The sequence below is a fragment of the Acomys russatus genome, chromosome 11 (assembly GCF_903995435.1).
Source record: "Acomys russatus chromosome 11, mAcoRus1.1, whole genome shotgun sequence".
NCBI classification, from domain to species: Eukaryota; Metazoa; Chordata; class Mammalia; order Rodentia; family Muridae; genus Acomys; species Acomys russatus.
Window position 1 is genome coordinate 32,372,555 of NC_067147.1, and position 17,080 is coordinate 32,389,634.

At 42.2% G+C, this 17,080-nt stretch overlaps 1 protein-coding gene across 1 annotated transcript in view; it reads left to right on the forward strand.

The window, feature by feature from the left end:
- The first annotated feature begins 688 nt into the window (after window positions 1-688).
- Window positions 689-17,080, forward strand: part of Plcl2 (phospholipase C like 2) — a 146,138-nt gene continuing 129,746 nt past the window's right edge. Inside the window, exon 1 of the mRNA XM_051153047.1 lies at window positions 689-1,036. Coding sequence (XP_051009004.1) covers window positions 716-1,036 — 321 coding nt within the window. The 5' untranslated portion in view covers window positions 689-715. The remainder of the gene's footprint in view (window positions 1,037-17,080) is intronic.

Genomic DNA, 17,080 nt, shown 5'->3' on the forward strand with positions numbered 1-17,080 from the left:
CGAGGCTCGGGAGGCGATGGCCGCGGGTAGGTCGCGGTGGGCCCCGGGGCCGTCAGAGAAGCCGCCCTGGGCCTCGGCTGAGCCCTGAGGGGGGCCGACGGGGCCTGGGCGGAGCCGGGCTCCGCGTGTCGCCAGCGCCTCGGGCGCCGTGGAGTGGGCGCCCGTGTCCCTCGCGCCCCGCTGCGAGCCCGCGCGGGAGCCCGGGCCTGAGGGGGGACGCGGCGCTCGCCGGTGAGCGCGGGGCCTGAGGGGACGCGGCGCGCGGCGGTGGGCGCCGGCGCGCGCGCGTTATTTTTGGCGCCCGCAGCGGCGCGTGTACCGGGGCGTGTTTTCCTTCCCCAGGTGCCGGCAGCCGGGGCGCCGCCGCCCGAGCTGACTTGTCTCTCTCTGTCTCTCTCTTTCCGACCCCCCCCCCACCTCACCCTCCCCACCAGCAGGACCCCAGGGGGTAATTCCGCCCGCACGACGTTCTCCGCGCGGGAGGCGAGCTCGCCGCGCGCGACACCTCTAAATCAAAAAGAGAAAGAAAGAAGGAAAAAAAGAAAAGAAAGAAAGAAAAAAAAGAAAGAAAAGAAAAGAAAAAGCGGAAGAAGCGGCCGAGGCGGCGGCGGCGGGAGGCGGCGAGGAGGAGGGGCCGCGCGCGGCGGCCCGAGGCGGCGGCGGGGACGCGGGGACGCGGGGACGCGGCTTTGTGCAGGCGGGTCGTGGGGCGCCCATGGCGGAGTGTGGCCGGGGCGCCGCAGGCGGAGCCCTGCCCACCTCCCCGGGCCCGGCCCTCGGCGCCAAGGGCGCCCTGAAAGCCGGAGCCGGGGAAGGCGGCGGGGGAGGTCGCCTCGGCCACGGGCGGGCGCGCTATGACAGCGGCGGGGTTTCCAACGGAGACTGCAGCCTCGGCGTGTCCGGGGACGAAGCCCGAGCCAGCCCTGCCAGAGGACCTCGAGGTGTGACGCTCGCACGGACCCCTAGCCCTGCCGCCGGTCCCGTCCCTAGGGACAGCAAGCCGGGCGGCCTGCCCCGCCGGAGCAGCATCATCAAGGTAGGTTAGGAGACCCGCGCGCGTCCTTGGGCTCGGGTTCCCCGCCCCGGGGGAAGCGGTGGCGGAAGGAGGCGATGCAAAGTGAGCCCGCCGCGATGGGGAAGCGAGGGTGCTTGGGTGTTTGGAGTGCTGGAGCAGGGATTGGAAGCCGATGGCTTTGGGAAAGAATGGAGAGGTGATCTAGTGTGTGCAGGAGAGCTGGGCTCTGACATCCCCCAGAGCAACTTGGGGCTGTCACCTCTCTCCAGATTGACTTGGAATTAAATGGCCTTGTACCTGCCTGGGTAGGACAGGCTTTTCAGAGGCAGCTTCGCCCTGGTGGCATAGTCCTTGTGAGGTTTCTATTGTATGTTAAAAACAGGGATCGTTAAATATTTTCTTAAAACCCTAGGCAATGAACGTAGTGTTTAATAGGTTCCTTCCAACCTATGTTGTAATTTGGTGCCCCTTGCAAACAACAGTATTTGGAGGGTGCAAAATATTCCCTCCTTCAATTGCTTGGAGAAAAGGAACACAAATACAGATTTCCTCTTTCTTAGCCTCACAAGCTCTGAGAGATTACAGTTCCGCACAATTTAATTCTTTCCTAGCTGCCATAGGGAGGCCTCTAGATCAGCAAAACCTTTGGAATAGTTTTGCTTGTTTTTGTTTTTTACATGGTGTTATCTGGGAAGCCACCGATTGTTTTGCGAATTTTAAATTTCAAGAAGTGACATTAAGAGTTTATAGTGGTTTCCTTCAAATGTTACAGTTTAGTTGGCAACATAAAAATATTTCTTGTGATGTGAAATGGAAAAAGAAAGTTGATAAGCTAAGAAAAGTAGAGCCTTGAGTCAGATCAACCCAATATGGAGTGTCGCATTTTGAAAACTGAAGGGGTTTTTAAGACAGGGCAGTGAGTCTCAGAGCACGTTTGCAGTGCTGCACCCATCCTTCTTGTGGCTGGTAACCCTTAGGAGAGAGAGGTCAGAATGTGCCAGCAACAGCATAGAGTTGGCACTGGTGGTATTTGAAATTCAGAAACCTTCAAGTACTGTGAAAGTGTGTGTTATCAATGTCTGCAGCCATCTAGTGAAACACACCACTTTGCTCCTGTGAACGAGGCAGTTGTGAAACTGCATTTAGCCTTGTCATCTGTGTGTTCAGTTTATATGTGGACAAGGCACAGCTGAGGGCGTTGAAGATCAAGAACATCACCTTGCTTTAAAGATCAAGTGTTATCACCTAACTTTTAAGCCAAGAAGAGTAGCGGCCTGGTGCTGCCTGTGTGGCTTGTAGTGATGTATCTTTTCTGCTAGTCGGTAGTTTGTTTCCATGAAAGTTTTCAAGTATGTATGATTATTGATTCTATTTGCAGAGCTGTGTGATATTTCTGCTTTTATTGGTTAACAAATATTTGTGTTGATTTTGAATTGTGACATTAATAAAATTTTAATGAAAGTTTCAGAGAGTATGTAATTTTAACAGTCTTTTCCCACAAGGGGTTTTGAGGGCCTGTTTTTTACATTTAAAAGGCTAGCAACTATTAGCAACCATAGTCAGATTCATAGGGGAACCTAATAGACTGTAGCAGTGTTGTTCCACTTTACAGCTGTGGGAGCCAAGAAAGAAGGGTGACTTGCCTATTTGTGACACGAAATTGAGCCTGAGTCCCTTGGTATCATTTCTATGGTAGCACATGAAAAATGATGAATTTTTCAGAAATCACTTTTTGGGAAATAATAATGCTACTTATATTGAATTTTGAGTCTCAGAGTTATGGTTTCTTTTTTATTTTTTTTATTTTTTTTAATTTTAACCTTTATTACACAGTGCTGGTATCATAGAAGGTGCTCAGTAAGTTACTTACTGTAGAGCAGAGGAATGCTAGGCAGGTGCCTGTTTTCTCTGTTTTGTTACGGGCTGAAACAGGTGGTTTTGTATTGATCAATCATATCTTGGTGTCTTGTACCACATAAGATAACTAGACAGGTTCTCCTTTCTGGCCTTTATTTTCACCTTATTTTTTCTTAACCATTCTTGAAAATTCTGGCAGTAGTGTTGACAATTGATTGTGCTTACAGGATTCAAAAGATGGCCACTCTAGATAGCTAAGTAGTTGTGTTTCTCCATGAATTGATGTCTTGAAACATCTCGACTTTGGGAGTTTAGTGTTGTGGTTTCTAAGGGCACCTTGTCAAGATAATATCTTAACAGAATAAAGAAGTCTTCTAATTTAGTGCCCAGTGCCCATAAAGCTGTGAATATTGCACTGGTATGTTTGCCACATGAAATGGCAGAAATAACAAAAGTGCTTCAGCTCAAGCAGAGCCCACAGGAAAAGGTCATCACCATCTCTCTCTTTGGTTTCTTGCGCCCTTTCTAAAGGGCTTGAGGGAGTAAATGTGGTCAGGTGGTGTGGGGGGTGGGGGGTCCTGATGAGTAAGCAAAGGTGCTAAAGGCTGCAGCAGGCCAGTGAGTATTGGCTGAAGAGCAAAGGCTCCTATTTATGGGGTTGTGTTGGGTGAAATGTCAGTCTCATGTTTCTTTCCTGTCTTCCCTTTTTCTTTTCAGTCTTCATACCCTGTTAGGTAGGGGGTCACTAAATCAAGAGGCGTAAGGCCTAAATGTGATAAACGGTAGGCAAAGAAAGGGTCAATACTAACGTGTGTGTGTGTGTGTGTGTGTGTGTGTGTGTGTGTGTGTGACACGCTTGAAAATACCCTGTAAGCTGACCAGAACGCTTCTTATTTAAAAAAATATCTTTGGTGTCTCATATGTTTTTATAAATAGCAGAGCGTAAGAAATTGTAAAACTGTATTTTTCTGCCAAAACAGATGCACAGATCTATACTAAAAGAACTCCTCAATTATCTTAGCAATCTTGATGAAGATTGGGAGGGAGGCTTATAAAATCTTTTACAGGTGCTTTGAGATGATACAGAAGTCATGGAAAGCTTTCTTTAACTTACTGAGCATAACAGTGTGTTCTTGAGATTATCTGCAAAGCACAATACTGGACTTTTAGGGATGAAGCTATGTTAGCCATCTGTAGCAACCTACCCAATGAAGACAACACTTTCATTTTCTCTTTCCGTAATCCACTTGGTCACAGCTCTCAATACAATCTACTTTATTTCCAAGTAGATAATTTGGCTAGTTTTTCAGATGGCCCCTTATTTTTTTTAAATAAATAGTTTATTTTTTCAATTAAAATAGGAAATAGCATTTGCGGCCTTAGATTTATTTATTTATTTTAGAAATCAATCTATCAAAATGACTATTAATTTGGGCAGTTTGTTTTAATCAGAATGCATTAAATAATTTGCTTTTACAAGGGTTCTATGATTACAGTCACACTTGGTGTCAATTTTATGAGCTACGGCAAATGCATGAAATCTCCTAGTGACTCCCTACAGAGCAGTTTGACCAACCTTCTTCACCCTACCCCCAGATCGTGGTCATCCTCCACTCTTCACATTCTTAGGGTATGGCAGCCATTGATGCTGGGCCCTTTTCTGTACTTAGGATATGTAGCTATTGCATTACTTGGTATTCAGATGAAGTAACAGTAACCACTGCTTACTACACTCTCACTGTGGGCAGGACATGTGAGAAGTGTGCTGTTTACCCTAATTCTCTGACATGGTCCTGATGGAGGCAGGCAGAGTGTAGCGAGGTTAAAAGCGTTTCTGAGGTGCTGGAGCTGCGTGAGTGTGTGTCTCTTGACCAATCTGTGTTCCATTAATATTTTAATTACTCTATCTATTTACACTTTTTGTTTAAGTAGGGGAGCTTTGCTGGTCTTGAGATACCAAATTTTATTTTCTTTTTTAAATGTACAGGGTGTTGGAGGGAAAGAAGCTCTTTTCTGCTGGCTGAGTAGTTGATAGCAGAGAACATAGCCAGGCAGCTGTTTTGTCACCTGTCATAACTATTTGGCCAGCATCACAGTGACTTTGTTTTTCTTAAAGTAGATATCATATAATGCTGAGTAGGAAAAGTCATTTTACTATCTTTATATCAACATATATTCTTCTGCCTTGATGCCTGAACTCTCAAGCATTTAGAACACCAAACTTTTTATACCTGTTGTCCATACTCAAGCGAAATAGTACAAACATATCTGAGCATTATACAGGGGCGTGGTTTAAGTCAAGTAGGCTCTTCACTGGCAGAAGCTGTCATTGGCCAGTTCTGCACTGATGCTATAAGGCATTTGGTGACTGTTTTTGCATTCGAACGTGGTATTTGCATTCAGCTCTAAAGTTTTGTATTTCCATTTCTCACACAAGGAGAAAGAAACAAAGGCAACTGCGTGCCAGACACGTAGGAACTGGATCGCAAAGGAAGTCAGATCCTAGTAGATGCCCTTAGATCAGGGAATGCCACAGCCAGTCGGCAGCTCTGCATCCCCAGTGACAGCTGCAGAGTCAGAGCAAGATTGCTGGGCTCAGTCATGATTCAGTTGCCAAAGTAACCAGCGTGCGCTGCTTTTTATACACCAGGATTTCTTGCCTCCCCCCTCTTTGCTTTTCCTTCTCCTTTTAATCCTTCTACTCGATTTGCGTTTTAAATCAAATCCATAAAGACAGACGATGGGAAATTGTTTTACTAGTTGATTGTATCAGTCATTCAATTACTTCCCTAAAATGTTCTCTTCCCAGATCAGTTTGCTTTCTTCTTACAGTGCTGTGTGCTCTGTAAGAGGTTTAGAAGTTTTTAAGGCTTAAGTTATCAAAATTTGAGTTTCAACGGATACAGCAATATTGTTTGTAGCCAAAGTGCACATACAAGACGAACATTTGTAGTTTTTTTTTTAGACATATATATATTGGTCCCAAAGTAAGTGCTCTTTCCCTTGCAAGTTTTTGGATGGTATTGCCTATTCAACTGCTAAACCTCTGCGTTAGTTCTGCTACTTTTTGGTTCTTTACAAGTGGGATGCAGGTATTTTCACAGTCGGTCACTTGAATGGCAGCAGCTATTAAACTCTATGTTGAGACTATGTAAGCCACCCAACCAAGGCTTTTCCTACTGATAATCAGGAGGCTTGTGCTTGGCACAAGAGTATGTCATAACTCTACCTCAAGCCAGAGCCACTGGAGAAATCGTAGTCATACTTCTTATTTATTTGAGTTCTCAGAGCGTGTAATTAATCGCATTGGTCTGGCAGTGGGTGAGTTCAGGCTGCAGCAGAACACGCGACCCCTGTGTGCCTTGTCAGAGCGGGGTAGGCGTCTGCTTTCTCCACTTTAGCACTCTTCCATGGCAGGATTGGTTAGGTAAAATGTATTCTAGGTAACCCTCTTATTTTGGCTGCATCCTGGCTGTTTGGCACCTGTTTGGGTTCTTCCTAAGGCAGAATACTGAAGTTAAACAAGAGGATTGTGAATCATCTAGCTCTCCTGCATCCTCTTTATGTATCCCTGTGTACCCCCTATCTAGGGTGAGTAGGATAAAGGTCCTCTCATAGCACTGCTAAGGTTCTCTGAGATGGTGTGTGCTCAGTGCACAGCAGGCACTTGGAATGCCATGAGCATTATCTAGAATGTGTTTTTTTTTTTCTCCCATTTCTCACTGAAGGCCATTCTGAAATGAGCCGGTTCCTTCATGCTCATGGGAATTGAAGTTCACTAGTACTGCCATGCCCATTTTGGAAGATTTATCTTTCAGCACATATAGACAAATGCTGAGAAACTTCCCAGGTGGATGCTGTTGATGCTCTGGAGTTTTTAGGTGATCTTCTGAAGTCCATGTTTAGTCAGTAGGTGCAGCTGTGTGCCATTCCCATCTGTCTTGATTGGCTCAAGAAAATCTAGACTTTTTTTTTTTTTTTTTGGTCACTACAAAATTATTGATAGTGTCTCCATTCACGTTCAGAAGTGTCCCAGTTTGGAGGATCCATTCCTACCTCTTCAGGGACATTGTGGGATGGCCTTGTGTATCAAAGCTCAGCCTTTCTATTAGTCCTGCTGTTTCTCTGCTCGGAATGGTTTTCTCCTTCTCAGTCATGCCTAGGATGCTACTTAGTTGTCTCTCTGTTAGGGTGAGGTGTTTTTTTTTCTACCTCATTCACACACACACACACACACACACACACACACACACACACACACGAGGTTAATAAGTTCTGATGACTGACTGACAACTCAGTTTTATGAAGAGATTATTAGCTTTAACTCCAAGTGATTCTGATTGGAATATATTGCTTTGTGGGCTGCGTACTTCAAAAAGAAATTTCTTTCATGCACTTAATTTTGAAAATAATCAGAACATACCTTCATGTAAAGTTGGTCTCAGGAATTTCATTCCTTCCCGAATTGTTCGGCATGAGGCTAAATGATCTGTCCTTTTTGTGTTCCTGAATTAAGAATAGACCGTTGAACTGTTGTTTTGGTCTCAGAGTTTAAAAAGCGTAGCTGGAGAGTGTTGTTGTTTGTTAAAGCACTTATCTTTTCTCTCGTGTTTGGTGTTTGGTGACTTACATAGTTTTTGCTCTTTGTTTCTTTTTCAGGTGATAAATTACTTAAGCTTTTATTGTCATTGATATTGGAATGTGAAAAGGTGTTTATGGGGAGTGTTGTGAATTAATGAAAAACAAGGAAGCCTAAGGAGCACAGTTCTGATATGGAGGGTGTCACATGAGAATCTCCATTCCCTCAGCTTATTTTGTCATCTACTGCTGGAAACTCAGTCCTCTGTTGCAGTGAATGGATTAGGTAGAGAAGAAACCTGTTTCATAGCCGCCATTGCACACACCTCTCATCAGAGCTTGCAAGGAAACAGCCTTTTTTTTTTTTTTTTTACAAGCAAGGAAACCTTTTCATAAGGATTGAGAATTCCCAAGCAGGGTCACAGAATTTACAAGGAGCAAAGCTAGTGAGTTCAGACCAAATTTGTCTGTCTTGAAAGTCTTTTTTTTTTTTTTTGAGACAGGGTTTTTCTGTGTAGCCTTGGCTGTCCTGGACTCACTTTGTAGACCAGGCTGGCCTTGAACTCACAGTGATCCACCTGCCTCTGCCTTCCAAGTGCTGGGATTAAAGGCGTGCGCCACCACTGCTCGGCCTTTTTTTTTTTTTTTAATATTTATTTATTTATTGTATATGAGTGCTTTATCTGCAGAAGAGGGCATCAGATCACATTATAGATGGTCGTGAGCCACCATGTGGTTGCTGGGAATTGAACTCAGGACCTCTGGAAGAGCAGGCGGTGCTCTTAACCGCTGAGCCATCTCTCCAGCCCCCCCCCTTTTTTTTTAAGTATTCTCTTTTTATTTCTATTTGCCCGAGCCATTCTGGCTCCTTAGTTGTAGATGTTTCCACTACTCTTGAAATGGTAATAGATTTCTAGTTAGAAGAGTGTTGACACTTGTTTTTAAACTCTATTTTATTTGGGGTGTTGAAGCCTCTGCTCCCCTTAACCCTGGGTAAGAGAGGAAGACGGTTAGTGGAAAGAGGGGACATAGACACTTTTACTTCTGGCTGTTTAGGGTCCAATGGTTCTTTTGGAGCATTACCAGTCTCCATCGACAGCAGCGCAACAAGCAGTCCCCTCCAGCTGTTCCTCTCTGTACGCCACGCCATCTGTCTCTGGTCTCTTCAAACTGCTACACGCCTCACGCCGTCACAGCACGCCACCCCTTTTATGTAGGCCCCTGTATTTACTATCCTCATAGTCCTAGACCACGCCCCTCTTTATGCTGCACAAGGCAGGTCTTTACCAGTTGACAAAGACCACGCCCGCAGCTGTGGACAAGCTAAAATCCCACACCTGGGATTAAGACAAAAACATATTTACATAACATAACTGAGTTTACAAAGAAACCAAAACTTCCATTACAGAAGAGTGTGGCTTCCTAAGAGAAAGGTGCATATACCTAACCATGTGAGCCTAGAGTTTAGTCCTCACTGCAGTGCCCCAAGTGTTGTCTGATCCACAAGCCACTTTTCTTGACTGTGAAGTCAGTATTTGGGCATCTTCTTGTAGAGTGCTAATTATACTGAGTTGAAAGTTGCAGGTGTTAACATCCCCCAAACCAAGCAACTGGATTTAAAATAAATAAATAATGAAGATTCATGGTGTTTTCAGAGTGGAAAATGATCACATAAAAATTTGTCATTAGAGTTATACAAGGCCATACTGATTAGTAAGTATATTTAGCTCCTGGCTACGGTTGAATTAATTTATTTGCATAGCAGTATAACAGAATTGGAAAGTTTGTTATGTAATACTGCAGTATGTGGCTATTAATAGAACGAAATGTCGTCTTACAGATAGCAGTTTTTGTGAATTTTTCTGCTGTAGATAGCTGCATATATACACTCTCTACTCATGCATGCATATACTCTATTCATAAATAGTAAAGATTGAGCGCTACGTTAACCAAACAGTATAGAAGAGGTATGTTGGCCTGAGTCCAGTCTGTTTCATGACAGTATGCGATGGGTAGCAGGTTTCTGCTCTCTAAAGTAAAAATCACCAAGAAGTTGAATGTCTTTCTGAATATTATTTATGAAGATTTAGTTTCCTTTTTCCCCAATTAGTGGGATCACAGAGGAATAAAGTGACCTGTTTGTAGCTATCATTACAACCAAGCTGACTGGCCCCATGGTCCCCTTCTTCCTTTTATTTTCATCCCTTTTAAACATTTTTATCCTGTAGACATAGTAGCTATGATTTTTCAAGTTATTTTATATTTGAGTGTTTATTTAGATATAAATGAGTTGCTTGGTCTCCCCTCCCCCCCGCCATTGAGCCATTCACTGCAGCTGCCTATAGAAGTATTCAGATGCTCTCAGTTTGGGACTAATGAAATAATAGTATGAAGGATATATTTTTGGAGCCCTTAATGGTTTGTTGAAAAGAAATCTGTACATTGTTTGAAGGCTTTCATTGCGTATATATGGTCTCATAAATAATTTTCTATTTACTGAAATCCTAACCCCTTTCATAGGACATATTTAAGTTTGTTGTAGTAGATGCCACCAAGCAGTTTTTCTAGCTAAAGTAGTTCACATGTTAAGCAGGTTGAATAATTCTGTTTGCTCAAACATACATAATTGATATTGTCAGTGGGTTTGGCGTGGTTTTTTTCTTTCTTTTTTGTAACCATTTTCATGGTTACGTGATTAATGGGACATTACCATGATTTTCTGGTTGAATATCCTAGTGCCTATGATGTTTCTCATGTTTCTTGATCATTTGGATACTGTCTTTGTAAAAACAAAATGCTGGTTTAACTCCTTTGCTTATTTAAAAAATTGTTTTTTAAAAAGCTTGATTATATGACTTCTTATTTTCTGGATGTGTCTTTTGTGAGATAAGATATAGATATGAAAATGTCTTCTGGATATGGCTTGTCTCTTGACTTGCCTCAGAGGATATCTTGCAATGAAAAAAATTTCTAATTTTAGTGAAACCAAATTTGTTAACCTTTTTGGTTAGGGTTTTGATTTTTGTGTCCTGTTTTAAATAAATCTCTTTTTAAGACCATAAATATTTTCATTTATTTCACTTTTGTAACCCTTGATTTACTTTTCATATTCTATGTTGAATACATGCATACATACATACATACATACATACATACATACGTATATTGAGATGGGGAGGGTCAAGATTTTCTTTCCATAAAAATATATGATTCCTTCAACATCATTTATTTGAAAATAGAATCTTTTCTTCATGTACTGCATTGCCTTTTTTGATAAATCAAGTTGCTAGCTGTACGTGGTTTTTCTGTGCATTGCATTCTGGGTCATGGAGAAAGCCTTCCCAGTGTAATCATTTTTACAAAAAACTGATGTGACAGTGGAACCAGCACTATTCCTGGAAAGATGTGCCTGGATATTTCAGCCTTTGCTGGAAGGAGTCTTTACATTTCCTTTAATCCTTTCAACTTGTGCTCAAATGACACACCGTACATATATACAGTGCTGCTTACTCAGAGGAGATTATATAGGAATGCTTGTTAGCCCAGGTGCACTCCTGAGCAATTAGGTGCTCTTGTGTTTGGTGCATTCGGATTGTAATATCCTGTTGTTGGATTTTCCTTTAAAGAGGATAAATTGTCCCTCTTTATCTCTTGCCTAGTAGTGGTTTGAAGTTGATTTGGTCGGATATTAATAGCCACACCTGCTTGTTTCTTGGCTTCATTTGCTTAGAATACCATTTCCCAAACTTTTATCATAAGGTGATGTCTATCATGGTCATGAAGTATGTTTCTTTGAGTCAGCAAAAAGATGGATTCTTTTCTCCCTGATGTGTCTCTTTATTATAACGTAATGACCATTAATGTTAGGAATTACTATTGAACATTGTATATTAATTCCTGCCATTTTGTTTTTGTGATTCTCTGTTAGACTTGTTTTGGTTGTGTGTTCTGGAATTGCTTATTTGTTCTTTTTGCCTCCTTGGTTATGTTTAAAGTTCTCTTTAGACCTAAGAGTTCCTTTTAATATCGTCTGTAGAGCTGGATTAGTGGTCATAATTCCCTAAATCCATTTTTTAATCACAGAAAGAATTTCTTTCTGTTCAGTTGTCACCAGCAGTTGGCTGGTTACTGTGCTCAGGCTCTTCAATGACAATGATAACAACGATGATGATGAGGATGACAGCAACATGATGTAGTATTCCCATATCATCTTCATCCCAATCCTGAACTACCTCCTGACTTCTTGCCCTGTTTGTAGCTGTATCTTGAAAGAGGATCTATGCCTTCTTTCTCCATCTCCTCTTTTTGAGCTACTCCTGTCTTCCATTGGCCAAGATCACCAGTGCACTCCTAATGATCATCCCCTGTTCCATGGCTCATACTTGACAACCTTTCCACAGGTGTAGGTACAGTTAAGTATGGATTCACTGATGAGTTTTAATTTGATATCTTCATCTCAGGTTTCCCCTTAGCATCCATGTTAGCACATCACTCCAAACACCTTACTGCATATGGCCAAACTTAGTCTTCTTTTTCTCACCCTGTCATCACCTTCTTTGTCGTCTATTTCTAGTCTTAATTTCGTAAATGACACCGCCACCCATTCTTCTTTCTTTCTCTTTCTCTTTGTGTGTGTGTGTGTGTGTGTGTGTGTGTGTGTTTATATGTTTGTATGTGTATATGCATGTGAAAGTGTATCTGGATGTGGAGGTCAGAGGTTATTTTTTGATAAAGAGTCCATTGTTGAGTCTAGAGTTTGCCATTTCAGCTAGGCTGGCTTGTCAGCAAGATCCTAGGTTCTGTTTGTCTTCCTTGGGGTTACAGACACATGCCACCGAGTTCAACTTTTTATGGGGGTGCTGGAGATCCAAACCCAGGTTTTATGCTTGTGTGGCACTTTACCATCTGAGCCTTTCCTTCAGCCCCCATTTTCATTTGTATCCATTGAATCAGTTTAAATGAGAGGGGATATATTTATTTTTTTTCAAAAAGAAGTTGACAAGTTGACAAATTATAGCTTGCTTTCAAAGAGGTATGATCAATTCTTATTCTAATGCTTGCTATAGTATGAATGTGTGTCCTCCAAGGGCACTGAGGCCTTGGTCCCCAGGATGGCAGTGTTGGGAAGTGATGAAATAAATGTTTAGGAGGTGGAGCCTTGTGGAAATTCTTTAAGTCATTGAGAGTGCGCCCTCTTAGTGGGGATTATGGGACTTAATCCTACCTTGATTTGCTTCCCAGACATGCAGGTAACAGTTTGTTACAGAGTGTTACAGTTAAATACTCCCATCCATTACCGTCCAGTACAGCCACCAGAAGCCCCACTCTCGCATTAACTATCCAGGTGTATTGGTATGGTGATGGAAGTCTGCTAATGTACTGCTATGAAAACAAAGTGAGTGATTCCCTGTACAAGAATTAGGTATACCTTAAAATTTCAATCTAAAATGCTAAGGAAGGAATCATGTAAGAACCTAGGTGCTGATTTGCCTCTACCCTCAACCTCAATTATCTATGTGAAAATATCATCGCTATGCTGAAGTTGGTACTAAACTATTAGGAATCAGGTGGGATCTATTACCTTCATGTGAGATCTGGAAGTTGGCATTGGTGACCTTCACTTTCCGGGCACAGGTCTGTCCTGACATGTTCATAGACCCCTGAGAACATCTATTAGTTAGGGGCCCTACAGCTGTGATAAAACAGAATGACCAAAATCATGTTGGGGAGGAAAGAGTTTATTTTATCTTACAGCTTATAGTCCATCATCCAGGGAAGTCAGGGCAGGAACTCGAGGCAGGAACGGATGGATGGGTGCTGCTTAGTGGCTTGCTCCTATGGCTTGTGGAGCCTGCTTTCTTATAGTACCTAGGACCACCAGCCCGGAGGTGGCACTGCCCATGGTGAGCTGAACCCACCCACATGAATTGTCAAGAAAATGCACCACATGCTTGCCCACAAGCTAATCTGGTTGGGGAATTTTCTTAGTTGAGATTCCCTCTTCCACAATGACTATGGCTATAGCTGTGTCAGGTTGACATAAAAGTAGCACACACAGAAAGCAGAATACATTGAACTTCTGCTCTTTAATTTTACTTTCATTGCTGAGTATATAAGAGACGAGGCCCTTGAGCTGGTTTCACAGCAAGGCATTTGCCAGTGAAAGTGTGGAATCTGTAGGAGTTCTGGTATGTCTACCACTGTGCACCCATATTTGTGAGAGGATATAGTCTGAAGGTTGAGAGAGGTTGGGTGTCACACAGTCAAGTGGGAGGAGAAGCCACACCCAGTGGGAGGCATCCTGTGAAGCTTTATTTCTGGGAAATGATCAAATTGGGTTTGTGGCTGTGTGCTGAAGAAAAGATTTGCAGCAGTTTCTGTAACAAGGTGCTGTAGGCTCAAGTTCTGAGGTTTCTTTTGATGTTCTCCAGGGGCTTTAGGCAGACTGGGCCTCTTCAGCCTACAGTTAGTGCTCTGCAGTTGTGACCTCATGTTGGTTTCTGTCATTTATGTGTGTTTGGGAACTATCCAATAATTATTTTTTGGGAGGGGTGTTCTCTTGGAAAGTTCACTGTTCATGGACGCCTTTGACTGTGCTGGTAAGAAAGTGTTGTTCCCAGGGAAGAGACCATTGCATGTGGACAGCTAATCTGGCTTTTCTGATTTAATCAAAACAGACAAACAAACAAACAAATGCCCCCTATGTCTTGAGTTATCTGTAGCTTTTCATGTGTCTGTTCAGTTTTGTCCAGCTGTGCTATCTAGTAACTCTGTTAAATTGCCTCAGCCAGGGACATGATTTTTTACTTTCTAGCCTTTTCAGATCTTGGTAAAGACAAAACCATTACCACCACTACCACCACCCACCCACACGCACACCACCCACATCCACACCCACACACCCACACTCGTGCATACACACAATAATAAAACAGTATAGAATTTGTTACTCTCTAGGTTTACTGGTTTTCTAGAGAACCAGGTGGAAGGGAACATGTGATTGTGGAAGGACATTGAGGAGAGCTTTCAAAGAGTCAAACTTTGCAGGGGAAGAGCTTACTGGTGGGTTGGCCTATTTAGTGGCTTGCTGGCTCTGTGAATTAGGTCTTTCAGTTCAGTCTTTGCCATTCCCACAGTGGTTACTGCTCAAAAGCTGGGAGTGCTTTTATCCAGCTGCTTTCTGGAAGCACAGCCTGTAAGCAGACAGCCACATGCATCTGCAGGCTTGAGTCAGGAGTGCTTTGCAGTTGGCAGCCTCTTTGCAAGCAGAAGCCATGGACTCCAGGAGACACAACAGAATGTCCTTTAAAGTCACTCGATTCCCACAGCTTCCTGTTGAAATATGGACTGCGTTCTCTCCCTCCTGACACAGATGTCATCAGAATGGCTATCCTTACCACACAGTAGGGAGTGTGAGCATGAGGAGTGATGCAGGTAGATGTAGCCAGAAGACAAAGGACTTTCACTCTGCTGTACACACACCATCCCAAACCTGGCAGAATGGTCCTCACTCCCTGCTTGGCACCACGTGTCTTTGTTATCACTAAAACAAAACCTAGAAGCAGACCGCAGTTCCAACCTTTGTATGAAACTAAAGTAGCAGCCTGCTGGTGGAAATTCTGCTTTTGGGCCGGCGGTGTCTCACAACTGGTTATTTATATAATTTAAAAATTGTTCTGTGAGGAGAAAATGAATTGTCAGTTGTAAAATTTCATGGAAAAATAAACTATATGAAAAAAATTGGCAGTTATGTACATATGTTTCTGAAACATATTCATCTGATTTACAGAGGCCAGAAACCAAGCACTCAGCAAATGGTTGAGAGTAAACTCTGCAGGTTCAGTAGCTCCAGCTCTCTACTGGAATCTCCAGGGAGTGTCAGCAGCTGGCCGGAGCCCGCTCAGCTCTGCATCTCTATCTCTGCAGAGACTGGAGGCCTTGGAGATTGGAGAGAGCCCTGGGAATGATGGGATATGTGCTGATAGTGGCCTGTAAATTTCCCAGGCTTATCTAAGACACCACAGGCCCACTGTTGCTTCAGCAAGGTAGTGAAGAGTCACCCAGAAAAGTTTCTGGAATTGGAAGGACTGTATTTGCAGTAGGGCTACATAATGCTTTTCTTTGTGAATCTTTCTTCCATTGAAACAAAAATAAGAATGTCATTGTCTTTGGATATATTGACAAATAATGTTATATATTAAAACTACTTTTGACTGAAGTGACCTTTTCATTTTCCTGATTTTAGAAGAAAGCAAAAACATTTTTTTGACCTGTAAAAGTCCTGTGACCCTTATTTCAGCATTGTGTGGGCAGTAGATGTGTGGCCTTGATGTGTGCAGGCTGCCTTCTGATTTTCTTGCTAACAAGTGTGAGGACGGTGTAGAATGCAGAATTGAATGTTTCTTTTTACTTTCAACCTGTAATTTCCAAGCAGAAATTACTATGTTATTTAAAATTTGAAGATAGAGAATTTTGCAATAATTAATATTTAACTTGTACCATCAATTTAGATCCAGTGTATTACTAGTTTTTGCTAAGATAATCACTTTCAAATTTGAACAGATTAGAATTTTAAATTTTAAATTTTCAGATATTAACATTAGAAATGAATTGTCTACAAATTGTAGGATTTACTCTTCTAAGTATAGTATACAAGGCAAGGTATTTTAAGCACTCTTTATAGCTTACTTAATTTGTGAATGTATATAATACTTTTTACGTAAAGTTACTTTCTAAATGAAATAAGCTTCATGTAAGAACTTACATGTGCCTCTTTTTGATTCTGTGATGTTTCTATGAATTCTGTGAGTATAAAAAAAAAAAACAAACCCTATTTTAAAAAACAGCAGGCCATAATTTGTGACTAGGAGATTTCAGAGTGGCCAGGAAGTACATACTAAGAATAGAATCTGTGCTAATTTACTCCACTCCACCCAGTCTAAGGCCCAGCCGTGCGGCTGCAGATGCAGGGAAGGCCAGGAGTGACTTGGGAGACGCTTTTTCTCTAGTTGCAGAGTTGTAGAAATCATGCATTTGTGTAGCTTCTGGACTCTGTTTCATTTCTTTAGCAACTCAGATAAATTAATTTGTATAAGCTGTTACCTAAAAAAGAGTTTGACCACATTAGCTTTCAGTTCCTTCTTACTCTCTTTTCTGTTTTTCTATTTAATATTGGTCCATGATGGAAGTGTAAAATCCACTGTGATGCTCCACAGCTTCAAATGACTATTCTAACTGTATAGAAGTTCATTGAGATGTGTAGATTTTGGTTCTAGTTAATACCTGTGTGATTTTTTTTCAAATTTATTCTTTTTTAAATAAAGTTGAAAAATTTTTTAATAAAAAGGAAATTTTGAGGTTGTGGATTTTTGTCACTAGTTATGCTATGAAAAATTGTCACTTATAATTTATACATTTCCCAGATGTGCTGATTAATTCTCACTGTCAACTCTGGAAGATACAGGCTGGCGTTTCTTCAGTGTCATTCCCAGAGAGGCTTAAGTCAGCAACAAACACCCAGAGTGTGGCTCAGCCTGTGTTATCAGTCCTAGACTTGAATGGAAAGCAGAAAAGGAGGAAGCCAGCTTCCTGCTTCCTGGTCTGCCCAGATGTGGTAAGCCAACTATAAGT